Source organism: Daucus carota, chromosome 4 (assembly GCF_001625215.2).
Source record: "Daucus carota subsp. sativus chromosome 4, DH1 v3.0, whole genome shotgun sequence".
Lineage (NCBI taxonomy): Eukaryota > Viridiplantae > Streptophyta > Magnoliopsida > Apiales > Apiaceae > Daucus > Daucus carota.
In genome coordinates this window covers 43,369,715-43,383,589 of record NC_030384.2, presented here as the reverse complement: position 1 = coordinate 43,383,589, position 13,875 = coordinate 43,369,715, and the positions used below count along the sequence as shown (strand labels likewise).

The 13,875-nt window shown below is 33.8% G+C and overlaps 2 protein-coding genes across 2 annotated transcripts; one reads left to right on the top strand and one right to left on the bottom strand.

The window, feature by feature from the left end:
• Positions 1 to 1,000: 1,000 nt before the first annotated feature.
• LOC108216160 (uncharacterized) lies at positions 1,001 to 2,360 on the bottom strand. The gene is made up of 2 exons (XM_017388846.2): positions 1,915 to 2,360; positions 1,001 to 1,783 (listed from the first exon to the last, which is right to left on the bottom strand). Exons 1-2 carry the CDS (start codon positions 2,208 to 2,210, stop codon positions 1,297 to 1,299), a joined length of 783 nt encoding a protein of 260 aa, XP_017244335.1. The 5' UTR covers positions 2,211 to 2,360; the 3' UTR covers positions 1,001 to 1,296.
• Positions 2,361 to 4,964: 2,604 nt separating this feature from the next.
• Positions 4,965 to 12,673, top strand: LOC108218617 (uncharacterized). The gene is made up of 9 exons (XM_017391637.2): positions 4,965 to 5,104; positions 5,900 to 8,761; positions 8,852 to 8,917; positions 9,507 to 9,659; positions 9,899 to 10,062; positions 10,327 to 10,474; positions 10,605 to 10,727; positions 11,333 to 11,420; positions 12,347 to 12,673. The coding sequence occupies exons 2-9, from the start codon at positions 6,152 to 6,154 to the stop codon at positions 12,535 to 12,537; spliced, it is 3,543 nt and encodes a 1,180-aa protein (XP_017247126.1). The 5' UTR covers positions 4,965 to 5,104; positions 5,900 to 6,151; the 3' UTR covers positions 12,538 to 12,673.
• Positions 12,674 to 13,875: the final 1,202 nt, after the last annotated feature.

The following is a 13,875-nucleotide window of genomic DNA, read 5'->3' as shown; positions in this document are numbered from 1 at the left end:
TACCAAAACTAAAAAACATAGATTTAAAACAAATAAATGAGGTATTAGTCCGAATAGGCCAAGCAAACATCATCGCAGTATCAAGCTGACTACCTGTATTTGAAACCCTGTTACATACCAATGCCCGGTCATAGAAGTTATTGCTTATGATAACTAGTTTATACAAATAACTGACATATAGTTATAGCTAAGCTCTTCACTGTACTATTGCAAATTTGCAATCAACGTAAATCAAACAATGCCTGATAGAAGAGTAAATGAAGTTGTATTAGGTATTTTAACAAGTTGGCAAGGACTTGGCTGGTTAGTAATGCTGCGCATCAAGTAAAATGACAAAATGGCCTGAAAAGGATGTTACATTTATTGAAATAAGGGGACTGTCAAAATCCATAAAGCTTTTGAGGTACACATAGCTCTTTACTTGGAATTTCTCAACTAAATTTCTATAGAAGTGTTTGGTAAAGTGAAGCCAGCAGTTTACTGGTGAGTCACTCAATTAAATTCCAATTGAGGTACTCCCTAAAGCATCAAAAATCCAAGCTTTGAATTAAGCGGTCAATAGTATAGGATATATCACAAATTTGGCTATATGTTTATCACCAACTTAGCATCAGATTTATCTCCTAAACATGGGTAAAGCTACTAATTCAAAGATGTAAATTACCAAGTATTTTAGCAACAAATCTAATAATCTAAGTGTAGTGCTTTGTGGAGACCTGTGTTTTTGGTAAAGAGTCGAAAATTACTAAGAGACAGGGAGATGTATTGAGTCAATAATGCAAGCGCCAGGATTATTTGCCCTATCTATATTAGGCATTCGCTCCATATATCAAGCACGTGAACTATGAATACCTCTAGCCAAATGTAGTTCAATCAGCAGTAACAGGAAACAAGAAAAATTAATTTCAAAAGATGAGATGCCACAATAGTATGACACATAGTAAATTAGCAAAGAAAAAGGGGGGCGGGGTATAAAATTTTGTATACTTTCACCGCTATCTATAACAAATAACATATTGATTTTGTATACAACTATACATACAATCCAAAATCTGGTCCATGCAATCAAACCTTCCTTCTAGCACCAGCCCAGGATGTATATTTAACCAATTAGATCACAGTCTGTACTCTGTACATATGTTAGCCAATAACAAACCCTATAAGTGTATCTATGATCGGATACTGTACCTAACAGGCTAACATACAGGTACAATTACAAAAAATACACTTTATATCCGGGATCCAGAGTAATTTGTTTGTATATATTTAAGAATATGCAAAAAGTACCTCCCCTCACTATGAACAAGTAACTAGGCAGTCTTGAGCAATCACAAATGAACCTTCATCCACCAAAGTCTCTCGAACAGCTCTATACAAAAGTAACCAAGATGAAGAGTAGCTCTCGACCGGACCCCAGAAGAATGTAGGCTTGGGGGTTGCTGAAGCAGTCACTAAATCCAACACAGACACAGCTGGTTTCAGCTGGTGTGGGAAATTAAACGCCAAATTGTCGACTTTGTGTTCATATATTTTCCCATTTCGGTCCAATTTATAACGAGAAGTGCCCTGAAATTGCCCTTTAGCCTCCCAAGGTACTCGAGGAACACCCCTCAAATTCCACCTTATCAAGATCACATTTTCCGAAGGCTGCCAAACCCTAAAAATCTCAAGTGAAATATCCCTAAACAAAATCTTGCCATGAAATCTCAAAGCCCAGAATATCAACTTGTAATTCTCAATTCCAGTAAACTTATTCAAAGGGTCAACAAATGTTATATCATCCCTGCCAAAAATTCAACAAAAATCCCAACTTTATCTTCTCACAAAACAAACAAACAAACAAAACCCTCAACAACAAATTCAAGAATTCACCAACCAATTCACAAAAACTAAAGAAACAACAAAAAGGGGTACCTGTAAATATCATAATTAAGATCTTTAGTGAAGAGCAAAGGCATATCTTCACGTAGAGTCCTCACAGCCAATCCAATATTCACATAAAAGTCATCATTCTGGTGCTTCTGACCACCTGGGGGAGCTTGATTGATCAGGGCCACACGATTAGGAGGAGAATCAAGCTTAGTAACTGGTGAAATGGGCTTATTTGTTAATGTCAATGGAGAAGAAACACAAGTGGCTGATGATTTATTGTCTTTAAGTTGTAATAAAGCAAGAGATGGGGGAGAGAGATTGGGAAGAACAAAAGCCATTACTACAACTAATGTAGTTTTAGTGTGTACTTGACTTTGGTTTTGTGTGAGCGGTTTGAGTATAGCTTGGGTTTACACTTTACATTCGGGAGAGATAAGTTGGGGGACGCGTGCTGGCAATATTGCACTCTTTGAAATATTGAGTGGTGTAAAATAAAATGAAATCATCCTGCCTTCTCTTTTTTACTTTCTAGTTTTCATTATTATACTTACTTCTGTTTTAGCACGTTTATATTACTGTAAGGAGCTGATCAAAATCAGATGAAATCTTTTTTTAACTTCTATTAAGGTAAATATATCGAAAATATGGATAGGTTAAATGTCTAAAATCGATTGATTATATTTAAATTATTGCGATAATTTTATTAGTGAATAAGAAAAATATTATCTGGACAGGTGAATAGATTGACTTTTGAAATAATAACAACTAATTACTATCGTCAAAAGGAAAATTCGTATTTATTTTTAATGATGATGAGAAATATTTTAACAGAACCGAATCCGTCATCAAAATTGCGTGGATGATATGTATGGATTGAAATTGAACAAATCAATATGGTTATATTACACTTAATTTCGTAAATTTTGTTTAAAATAGAATTTTTAACTTGTTTCAACTGCATCTTTAAAAAATTATATAATATATAATAATGTGAAAAGTAAACGTAATCCTCAAAACTTACTTTTTATATAACAATTAGATTAATAATAATACAATGAAAGCATAAAGAATATTGAAACTAGAATATTGTAAATTATACCACACGAATATTCCATGATCCGTAAATTGTTGCCCCGCTCGATAACAATGGTTGGTGCTTTTTGCGATAGCAACTATGAGTTTTATTGGTTTCGGATTCATATATAATAAATAAAAAAATATTTTAAAATTCATAACTCAAATATATAAAGAATCGATTTTTCATCCCTGTTTTGTACTATCACGCATAAATTATTAATACAAAATTAAACAAATGATTTGAAATATAAAATAATATGTTAAAAGATTTATAAAAACTAATAACTCAAATTTTGAAATAAATTATATTCATTACACTACTATATTTTGATTATATATTATTTTAATTCAAGTTTTAATTTCGACCACACATCAAGTGAGTTATTAAAAAAGACAAATTGGGATGTTTATCGTATAATATTGTCTAGGAGTATTGTTAGAAAATATTCTACTTTCAGAAAATGCTCGTCAAAAAAGTTTTGTTATAAAAATATGATAGTTGTTTAGTTTTTTTTTTTTTTTTTGATTTACTTGTTTTGAGAATATATATAAAAAGTTATGTTTTGACGGGGTTTGATAATGAATCTATGACATTTTTTTTAAAAGTTAAAAACAGTATTTGCAAATGTATGAGAGGACTTGATTTTCCTGAAAACAAAATTTCGAACTAAAACATGCTCTTGAGAAAAATTATTTTTAAATTTATCAAACAATTTTTCAATTGTTTTTCAATAAAAAACTGTTGTTATTATAATAACAGCGCCAAACAATATTTTAAATATCAATAATACATGATTAAAGATACAAACAATTATGACAAGAAACTATCAACAAACATAAAATATTAACATGAATACGAGCATAGTGCTGGAAAATCCAAACGGGATTCCGAAATTCGGTCTCTATCATTATAAGATCGGAAAAATAAAATATATAGATAGATAAACTATCGGAACTTTGGCACTCTAGTCATTATTTTCCATTACTTATAATTATAATTAAACTCCTATGGATAATTATATTTGTCGAACCTAAAAATACTATCTAAGCACGTTGTCTTATAAATTCAGCAAATTTATCTAATGACTTGCAAGTCCAATTTAGCCAACAACGACTATCATCGGAGATACTCTTAAGCGGTTATGATTTTCTTAATATATACATTTTATAAATAATAATATTCATTTGACTAAATATATATTCGAAACACTTCTCAATATTTATTCTTCTAAAGATATACAAATATCTAAATTCTAAACTAAAAAATCATGAGTTTGATATGACTCGTTTATGATTTACCAAACAACCATCGCTAATAACTAGGTCTTGTTTTTTTAATTGCTGAACAAAAATGAAATACATTACGGAAAAGGGCAAATTAATTTATAGGTCCTTGAACTATTGACGTTTTATTGTCTAGGTCCCTGAACTAAAGATTCCGTATTTCAGGTCACTTAACTTTTCTATTTTCTGATCTAAGTCCTTCCGTCAAAAAGATTCTAACGGTGTTAACTAGGGTTCTTGAGTTTCATACAGATCAAAGCAATTTTGAAGGTGTTAGTGATATCCAAACTCAAAGTTCAAATAGTCAAATTGAAGCTTGAATCACTAGCGACACTCATATGACAACAGTTTTCACAAATTAGATTTAATTTTAAAAAACCCCAAATTTGACCATAAATTTAGGGTTCTTTATCGAATTTAGTGACCTAAATTTATAAAATTTTAAATTGAACATAATTTTTGAAAATTGGTGTCATATGAGTGTCGCCAGCGACTCAAGCTTCAATTTGACTACTTGAACTTTGAATTTGGATATCACTAACACCTTCAAAATTGCTTTGATCTGTATGAAACTCAAGAACCCTAGTTAACACTGTTAGAATCTTTTTGACGGAAGGACTTAGATCAGAAAACAAAAAAATTAAGTGACCTGAAATACGGAATCTTTAGTTCAAGGACCTAGACAATAAAACGTCAATAGTTCAGGGACCTGCAATTTAATTTTCCCTTACGGAAAAATAAAAACATTAGAAAAAGAGAGAAGGAGCTGAGGTCTGGAAAGTATATATACGAAAAAGACGACACTGTGGGAGTCGACAGTGGAGGAAAGGCGAATATCTTTTCTTTGTTTACTCCCTTTCACTTTCAAGTGGTAAGCTATTTTTCAACTCCCACACTTACACCACTTTCTTCTATAATTACTGTTTAATTCTATCTGATTGTGATTTCTTTCTATTGTTTGATTTCGTGATGTTTGTTTGATCGTTACTGTTTTAGATCTGTTGTGTTTTGTGTTGTAATCACGGACTGTTGTTGATTTTGCGTGATTAGAATCTGTATTACTAGGGATTTTAAGTGATGATTAGTGAAGCGATCAGTTTAATGTTTCCCACGCTCTACTTAGGGATTGTGTACAGAAATTTTGTGTAGGTGTTTGTTACCGGAGTAGGTTGGAAGTTAATTGTACCTGATGGGAGCCTAATTTTATCGAAGGATGAAACGTTAGCGATGGTATGTTTAGCTATATTTAAATTGTACGGAAGCTGAATTTCGTTAAAGAACTAAAAATGTTTCGCTTAAAGGTACTTCAATCTGAATCATATAAGCTTTAGCGCTGGATTCTTGATCAACAAGTAATTTGTTCTGGAGAAGTATGGACTTATCTTACTCCATTCATATTACAGTGGCACTTTGGGTTGAATCTCACTATTTATTCCCTCAGTTTGTGTATAGACAGACATATATAAATATAAACATGTACACATATTGTTACGTATATCTAGCTGTAGAAAGTCACACACGATGCAGATAATTTTTCTAAATAGATGAATAAGTAAAGTAGGGAAGTTTATTTAGAGGAGTTCTATTTGTCTCTGCTGTTCGTAAATTCTGTTACGTTCCTGATTTTGTTATGTAACCTAATTTTGTTGCATGGCCTGATTTCCAGGGTCAACAATCTTGTTGTCTAAACTAGCAGAAGTTGAATTTTGGACTGAGTGGCCAATTTTCATCAAAGCTCAAACCTTCTAATGTGTAATCTCCAGTAGCAATGCTCACTACTTGAGGCTAAACTCTATGGATTGCTACCTTTTGAAATGCGTTTCTGTATCTCGTGTGCATACCTTTCTCATGGTCTTGAGACATTGACATTTCTTCCTACCACAACAGTCTGAAGAATCGAATAACTGATAGTTGTGTGATGGAACAATCGAAAAACTACAATCGTGTTGCACTCAATAATGCAGCTCTAGATAATGTAGAATTTGGACATGCATCTCAGGGATACATGGTGGACCCGATGGGTCGTATAAATACCAGCGTGAGGCCTTCAGAGCTTAATTTTGCTGAAGCTAAACCTGTACTTAATTACTCTATACAGACAGGTGAGGAGTTTGCTCTTGAATTTATGCGTGATCGGGTGAATCCGAGAAAGCCATTTGATCCTTTTGCTGCCAGTGATCCTACTTTTACAACAAACTACTTAGAGCTAAAGGGCGTTTTAGGGGTGAGTCATAACGGTTCTGAAAGTAGTTCTGATATTTCTATGCTTACTGCTGTAGAGAAGGAGCCAAAAGAATTTGAAAGGAAGAATTCTTCTTTGTACGAAGGAAAAAGTAATTATGGGTCTGTAGCATCAGGTTATAACAGTAACCGGACTATAGTTCATGAGTATTCCTCTTCCAGCATATCTGATGGCTCATCAAGAAAATTTAAAATCCTCTGCAGCTTTGGTGGTAAAATTCTTCCCCGACCCCGTGATGGGAAACTGAGATATGTTGGAGGAGAAACACGCATTATCAGAATAAGGACAGACATTTCTTGGCAAGAGATATGGCAGAAAGCAACAACAATTTATATTTATACACATACAATTAAGTATCAGCTTCCCGGGGAGGATCTTGATGCCTTGGTTTCAATATCTTCTGATGAGGACTTGCAGAATATGATGGAGGAGTGCAACGTGCTAGGAGATGGAGATGGATCAAAAAAGCTTAGGATGTTTTTATTCTCTGTAAATGATTTGGATGATGCTGATTTTGGTCTGGCTAGATCTAGTGGTGATTCTGAAGTTCATTATGTAGTTGCTGTCAATGGAATGGACATGGGACTAGGAAGGGACACAAGTAGGGTTGCAAGTGTTACTGCTGCATCATCAATAAATCAACATTCTCAACTAATTCTTCCTAAATCTTCTGATGCTCCGGAAACCCATTTACAATCTCATTCTCATCAAGTTCATGAGCATCATGAAGAAGCTCAGAATCATTTGCCCTCCAGCACGGAACACCACACTTCTAGTTCTACACCCGTTGGAGATGGTACTCATTCAATGCCTTCTCCTGCACTTGTGACTCAAGAAGAAAGTTTGTCAGAAGACCAGCCATCTGGTGCTTTAGGCTCGCAGGATATGCATAAGCAAGAAGTGGAGGTAAATATGAATGGTGATAGTTCAAGTAATCAAGACATCGAACATGAAACTCGATCTTTGGGAAAGGATGTTGATCACTTTCCTGTTGAAGAGGCATCAGCGGTCATACCAAAACCAGAGAGAAATTTTCCCTTAGTACCTTCAAAGAATGAAGGTCACCTTGAATCTTTGCAAGTCTCTTCACCTCTAGAAGTGATTAATCCCACACGAGATTCTAAGTCAAACGACAATGAGTTGTTAACATCTAGTAGTGCCATTGCTTCTACAAATGCCAACTCACAGACTGATCTGATTGATTTAAGCTATCTTGAGCCTCCTCTACCTCCTCAGAGTCACTTTTACTCTGAGCGATATCCACGAGAGCAAGCAGAGTTATTAAACAGATTAACCAAATCAGATGATCTTGGTTCTCAGGTCCTTATCACTCATTCATGTTCTGATATTGCACAGCAGGATTCCACGGAAGAATCAAGCAAAAATTTACAAAATGTTGAACTGGCCCCTAAGATTGACCATGACTCAAGTGCAAAGTTTGACAACCCTAGGACTTCTGATGATGGAACTGAAAATTTCCCGAATAATAACGAGGCAACAAATGTCCATTCAAATGAAGAGGAGTATGGAACAGATAATCAGGTTCCTAAGCCCGGTGACAAAACAAGCTCCACAAATGATAACGCAGATAGTTCCTTGCCTGATGATACTGCAGGAGCGAATCACCACAGTGATCCTGCATCTAGTCTTCCAGACTTTCCCTGGGATGACAGGTTTGAAAGCGATATTACTGCTAATTACGATCAGGGGAACTCTCAACCTACTGCTGGGACAGGAATCTCATCTAGAGACGTTTCATGGGTGGATTCTTCTGTCACTGTTTCCCGACCAGATCGAGGAGACATATCGATTGATATAAATGACCGATTTCCTCACGATTTCCTTTCTGATATATTCTCAAGAGCTGTCATTTCTGAGAATTCCTCTGGTGTTACACTGCAGAAAGATGGAGCTTTGAGCATGAACATAGCCAACCATGAGCCCAAACACTGGTCTTTTTTTCAGAAATTGGCACAGGGTGAATTTGCTCAAAAAGATGTTTCTCTTATTGACCAAGATCAGCTTGATTTTTCATCCAGACTTCCAAAAGTGGAAGAAGATGCTTCAGAAGCTTATAAACTTACTCCACTACTAAGAGGTGAAATTTCTTCAAATATAATAGATTCCCAAAACAATTTTGGCGATCAGAAAGAACTTCCCGGTGTAAGTGAAGTTTCAACTACAGCTTTGCATTCTGATTATAATTCATCTGTGGCGGAAGGCAGCCATGCTTTGCAGGTAGATGAATCAGCTGAAATCATAAGAATACCGGAGTCTGAGTATGAGGTACATATATTGGTAGTAATAGAATAGTTTATCTTTTTCCTGTATACGTGCGTTTGAAGGAGCCATTTATTGAAATTTTGTTGTTTGCAGGGTGGAATTAGGAGCTTACCTCCACTTGAACTTGCTTTTGCTGAATTTGATATCAGTTCTTTGCAGGTATGGTCTGTTTGTACTAGCCATATGTGTGTGGGACGTGAGAATGTTACACAATTTTTTTTTTGAGTTAGTAGAAAAAGAATATGCTATGTCAAAGTTATGTCAATTGTATATAAGAACTATGCGAAGATGAATGCTTACCTAATCACTGTTAAGGTGATTAATTCATACAAAATGATAATTTTTTTTTTAAAATTCTAAAACATCAAAGAAAATCATCTCAAGTGAAAGTATCATATGACTACTTACTAGTCACTCACAGGAACTTGGCCCCGACCATTTTCAGGGGAATGTTTATCAGTGCAACTTAAACCTTGCTATCTAGTATCTTAACTTATTATATTTAAAGAAATTATTGAAGCTAATAGTTATAGTCAGCTTGGGTCACGAGTGCTCGCATTTCTAATTATGAAGCAAGGCTAGGTGCTTTGACACACACTGCGCCGAGTGCCCAGGTGGTTCTGCCAATTGCCTGCAAGATTTTCTACTTCAAATATAGAAAATCCAGTTGAATCCACAGCATCTTGTCGTACAACATTAATTTTAGAGAGATGTTATAGTCATCTGAAGTTTCTGATTGGTTATACAGATCATAAAGAATGAAGATCTTGAGGAACTTAGGGAACTTGGTTCTGGCACATTTGGAACAGTTTATCATGGAAAATGGAGAGGGTCGGATGTTGCCATCAAAAGAATAAAGAAGAGCTGCTTTGCAGGTCGATCGTCAGAGCAAGAGAGATTGGTAGGTACTTTTTTTTACATCATGTTTAAATTGCTAATATCTTCTAGAAGATTTTTTACTATTTAAAGGTAAAGCCATGTGTTGGAACTTGGAAGATTGTTGGAACTGCATAGTAGTAGATTCACATTAACACACACACTAATAATTCTATTGGCCTCGTGTTAGAAAGTGCTTTGTCTGGACACTTGAGTAAGGTCGTTTCTATGCACTTCTGGTTTTTGTAATTCCTTAAATTTCAGACCTTAGAGTTCTGGCGGGAAGCTGAAATTCTGTCAAAGCTTCACCATCCAAATGTGGTGGCATTTTATGGAGTGGTACAAGATGGACCTGGGGGTACATTAGCTACTGTCGCAGAGTTCATGGTCGATGGTTCTCTCAGGCATGTTTTGCTGCGCAAGGATAGGTAAATTTCTATTTGCCACTCTCAAGTTATATCTTATTTCCAGGTATCTTTCAAGCCATATCAACAAATATTAAATCGGATAGAGATGCTGCTATATTAATACAAATTATTAATTTCCTGAGTGTGAAGATCCTTAATTAACATATTTATTATAAAGCCTTTATTCTTATAGTTATGCCTAGACCACCGTCTAAACTATTTCCTAGTGGCCCATCATTACCAGTAACTGTAATCTGATGGATACTTTTCATGCTTTTTTTCAAGGCATCTTGATCACCGGAAGAAACTCATTATCGCCATGGATGCAGCCTTTGGGATGGAGTATTTACATTCAAAAAACATTGTGCATTTTGATTTGAAATGTGACAACTTACTGGTGAACTTAAAAGATCCTTCCAGGCCTATTTGCAAGGTTATAATTTGAAAATCAATATGTTTCTCCAATGATTTTGCTTTCATGGGTTTACCTGGTACATACTGTTATTCAAAGAATTCTTCAACTTATATTGCTTGTTCATCATCAGTTTACTACTATATTTCAGGTTGCTGATTTTGGTCTGTCAAAAATCAAGCGCAACACCTTAGTTTCTGGTGGAGTTAGGGGAACCCTACCTTGGATGGCTCCAGAACTGCTGAATGGAAGTAGCAGTAAAGTTTCTGAGAAGGTATGGTGCTGCCATTTCTATATTTATGACCCATGCTTTGAAACCTGGAATAACCACCTATAAGACATCTCAAAGGTAATAGATACTTACAATATATATTTAAGGAATATGAATAAAGTTGCAGCATACATGAAAGAGAATGTGGATGTATCTATATACATGGAAAATGGAAATAATTTCCCTTTAAAAATGCTAGGTTTGTAGAGTTTCCTAGTAGTTGGAAGATCTTGATGTCTGTATTTTAAAACAATTTCACCTGAAGTACCTCCCTTGTCATATTAAGTCCCTTTGAAAATTCTTTAGTAAGTTGAATTTTATTATGTTTTTAAAAATAACCTTTTTTTATTTTTTTTCCCCATTCTTTATAAATATAGATTACATCGAAGTCTCATAGAATTGCAGTTATGACTGTTCATACTAATATCTGACTATCGGTTAATTGGGATGAAATATCTTCACACAGACATTTGTGAAGAAAGAAATATTAGTATTAGAAGTTCAATTAAGTTTAAGATACGTAGGTCTGTATATTTCTTCGTATAACAGCTCCTTTTCTGAAAATCAATTTCGGTTTACTTCCTAAAGTTACTTGCATAATTAAGCAGGTTGACATATTCTCCTTCGGTATTGTCTTGTGGGAGATTCTCACTGGTGAGGAGCCGTATGCAAACATGCACTATGGTGCCATCATTGGTAAGCATTTTGTCATTGTTTACTCATGAATTTGGTTGAACTGAAATTTGAATATTTGTTTAAAAGATTTCCAAATAGTCATGTATATTTAACTAGATAAACGAATACACCCAACTATTTTTAGTTAATGCTAAAATGGGTAGCAAATTCTGATATAATACTGCTTTGATGGAGAACCATGGTGTATCCAATGTGAGATACATTGTACATTGATGCCAATACACCAAGATAAATACAAATAACCTTGTGCCTGTTTGGGAACATGGATTTCATTTGAAATTTTTAATTTGATAAATTCTAATGTTTGGATAATCAATATTTTTGGATTTGAATTTCATTTAGTATCTAAAACATTCAAATTCTAGTATAAAATTGGGAATTTGAGATGACAACTCAATTCATGTCATTTGAAGTCCATCATTTGCATGAATTACATGTTCCAAACACATTCTTAAGTTAATTGGTACCTTTCGTACTGCTTAAATGTGTGGATAGAAGATAACATTGACGAGAGCCACCTGGTTCTACAATTTAGTTGTCATCAGCCCTCACTGTCTTCACTTGGATGTTATTAAATGAGGAGATTTTGGAATGGAATTTGTACTCTTATTTGAGGGAGATTGTGGGAAAAGTTTAGAAGTTTTATTCCTGCATTCCACTCCAAACTATTAATAACTAGAATTCTAGCTCACATGTTTCGGAAAGAATGCCCTATTCTCTTCCTCTACTTCCCATACAATCTTAATCATACAAAATTTGAACTCCCTCGTGTTCATTCACTAATCTCTCAAACGTTTTTCTTTCTTCATATAATTTGTTTATGATTTTCCACTCCATTCCATTCCCACCAGGTGAACACAATCGTCAATATACACTTTCATTTTTGATATATTGTGCTCGGTTTGATCTGTATTCTCCCATTTCAGGAGGAATTGTAAATAACACACTAAGACCAGCTATCCCAAATTCTTGTGATCCTGAATGGAAAAGGCTAATGGAGCAATGCTGGGCTCCTAACCCTATGGTTAGACCGACTTTCACCGAGATTACAAATCGCCTGCGGGTAATGGCTGCAGCTTGCCAAACTAGAGCACACATTCGCAAGGCATCTAGCTAGGGTTTATGCATCTGATTCTATTTGTGGCATCTGGCAATTTCATTGCATGTGTATATCTCAATTGTTTGCTGTAAAGATCGCTTATATCATAGAGATTTATATCCCCAAAGTTTTAGTTTTAGTGACCTTTTAATGATATTGCTTCTGGTTACAAAATTTTATATAAGCATAGCTACTACTACTTTGCAGTGATAAAATTTGGTCATTAATTGTTACTCCCCCGTCCCCAATTTGAGCTCCCCCCCTTTACGTATTTCAATGCACTTGATAAAGGTATTTTTAAATATACTTGTTTAATTTATTTTTTTTGCTTTGAATAAAAATATAAATCTTATATTTTAATATATAGAAGTTCAAAAAAAAATAATTACAAGTAGCTCTCTTGAATGTATAAAAATGCATGTAAAAAAGGACTCACTCAATTTGGCTCATGGTCATGGGATATATGTATATTATATAAATAATAATATTAATTGTTTAATTAGATTATTATTTTACTAAATCTGGAACTCATGGAATATATGTATATTATATAAATAGTAACATTAATAGTTTAATTAAATTATTACAAAATCAAATAGGACAAATAACTGGGAAATGGATCATTCGTGTATCAGCTTAGACAATTGTTCTATTTTTATAATATTTAACTCAAATAAACTTTTTCTAGGACACAAATATATTCAAAATTAATTAATATAAATATACTTTATTATCCGTGTTTCAAATGATAGAATTTTGTTTTTCAACGATAGTTCAAGGCACAACTTGTTCTCTCAAATTTTTATACCTCATTCACCTTTACTTAATCAATAAATAATATCCAAAAATATAAATATATTCAAAAGCCAATTAATTTGAGGACCACACCTCTCAATAATTTGTTACCAAAAATTAAGATAAATCGAAGTTTTTTGTCAAACTCTCAACCTGATCAGCATAAACGAAAACTAAATTTCAATATATTTTCATATGGGTTTTATATCAAATTGGCCACTTATTTCATCAAAAAATCTCACTTTACCCACCCAAAAATTTTCGGACTCATTTAAGCCACTATAAACTAAATATATATCATTTTACCCACTTCATTATTCATACCATTTTACTTAATTATTTATAAAAAATTAACCGTTTATTTTTTTACTACAAAACCACTTCGAGTACTTTCATAATAGTCCCTAGTATTTATTAAAATAATTTGGGAATTTCTAAAGCAACATAGCCATGTTGTTAAAAAAAATATATAGTTATAGATATAGTTATATGATCATCCTAGCTATGTTGCTTTTAGAAATTCCCAAATTATTTTGAAAAATAGTAGGGACTATTATCAAA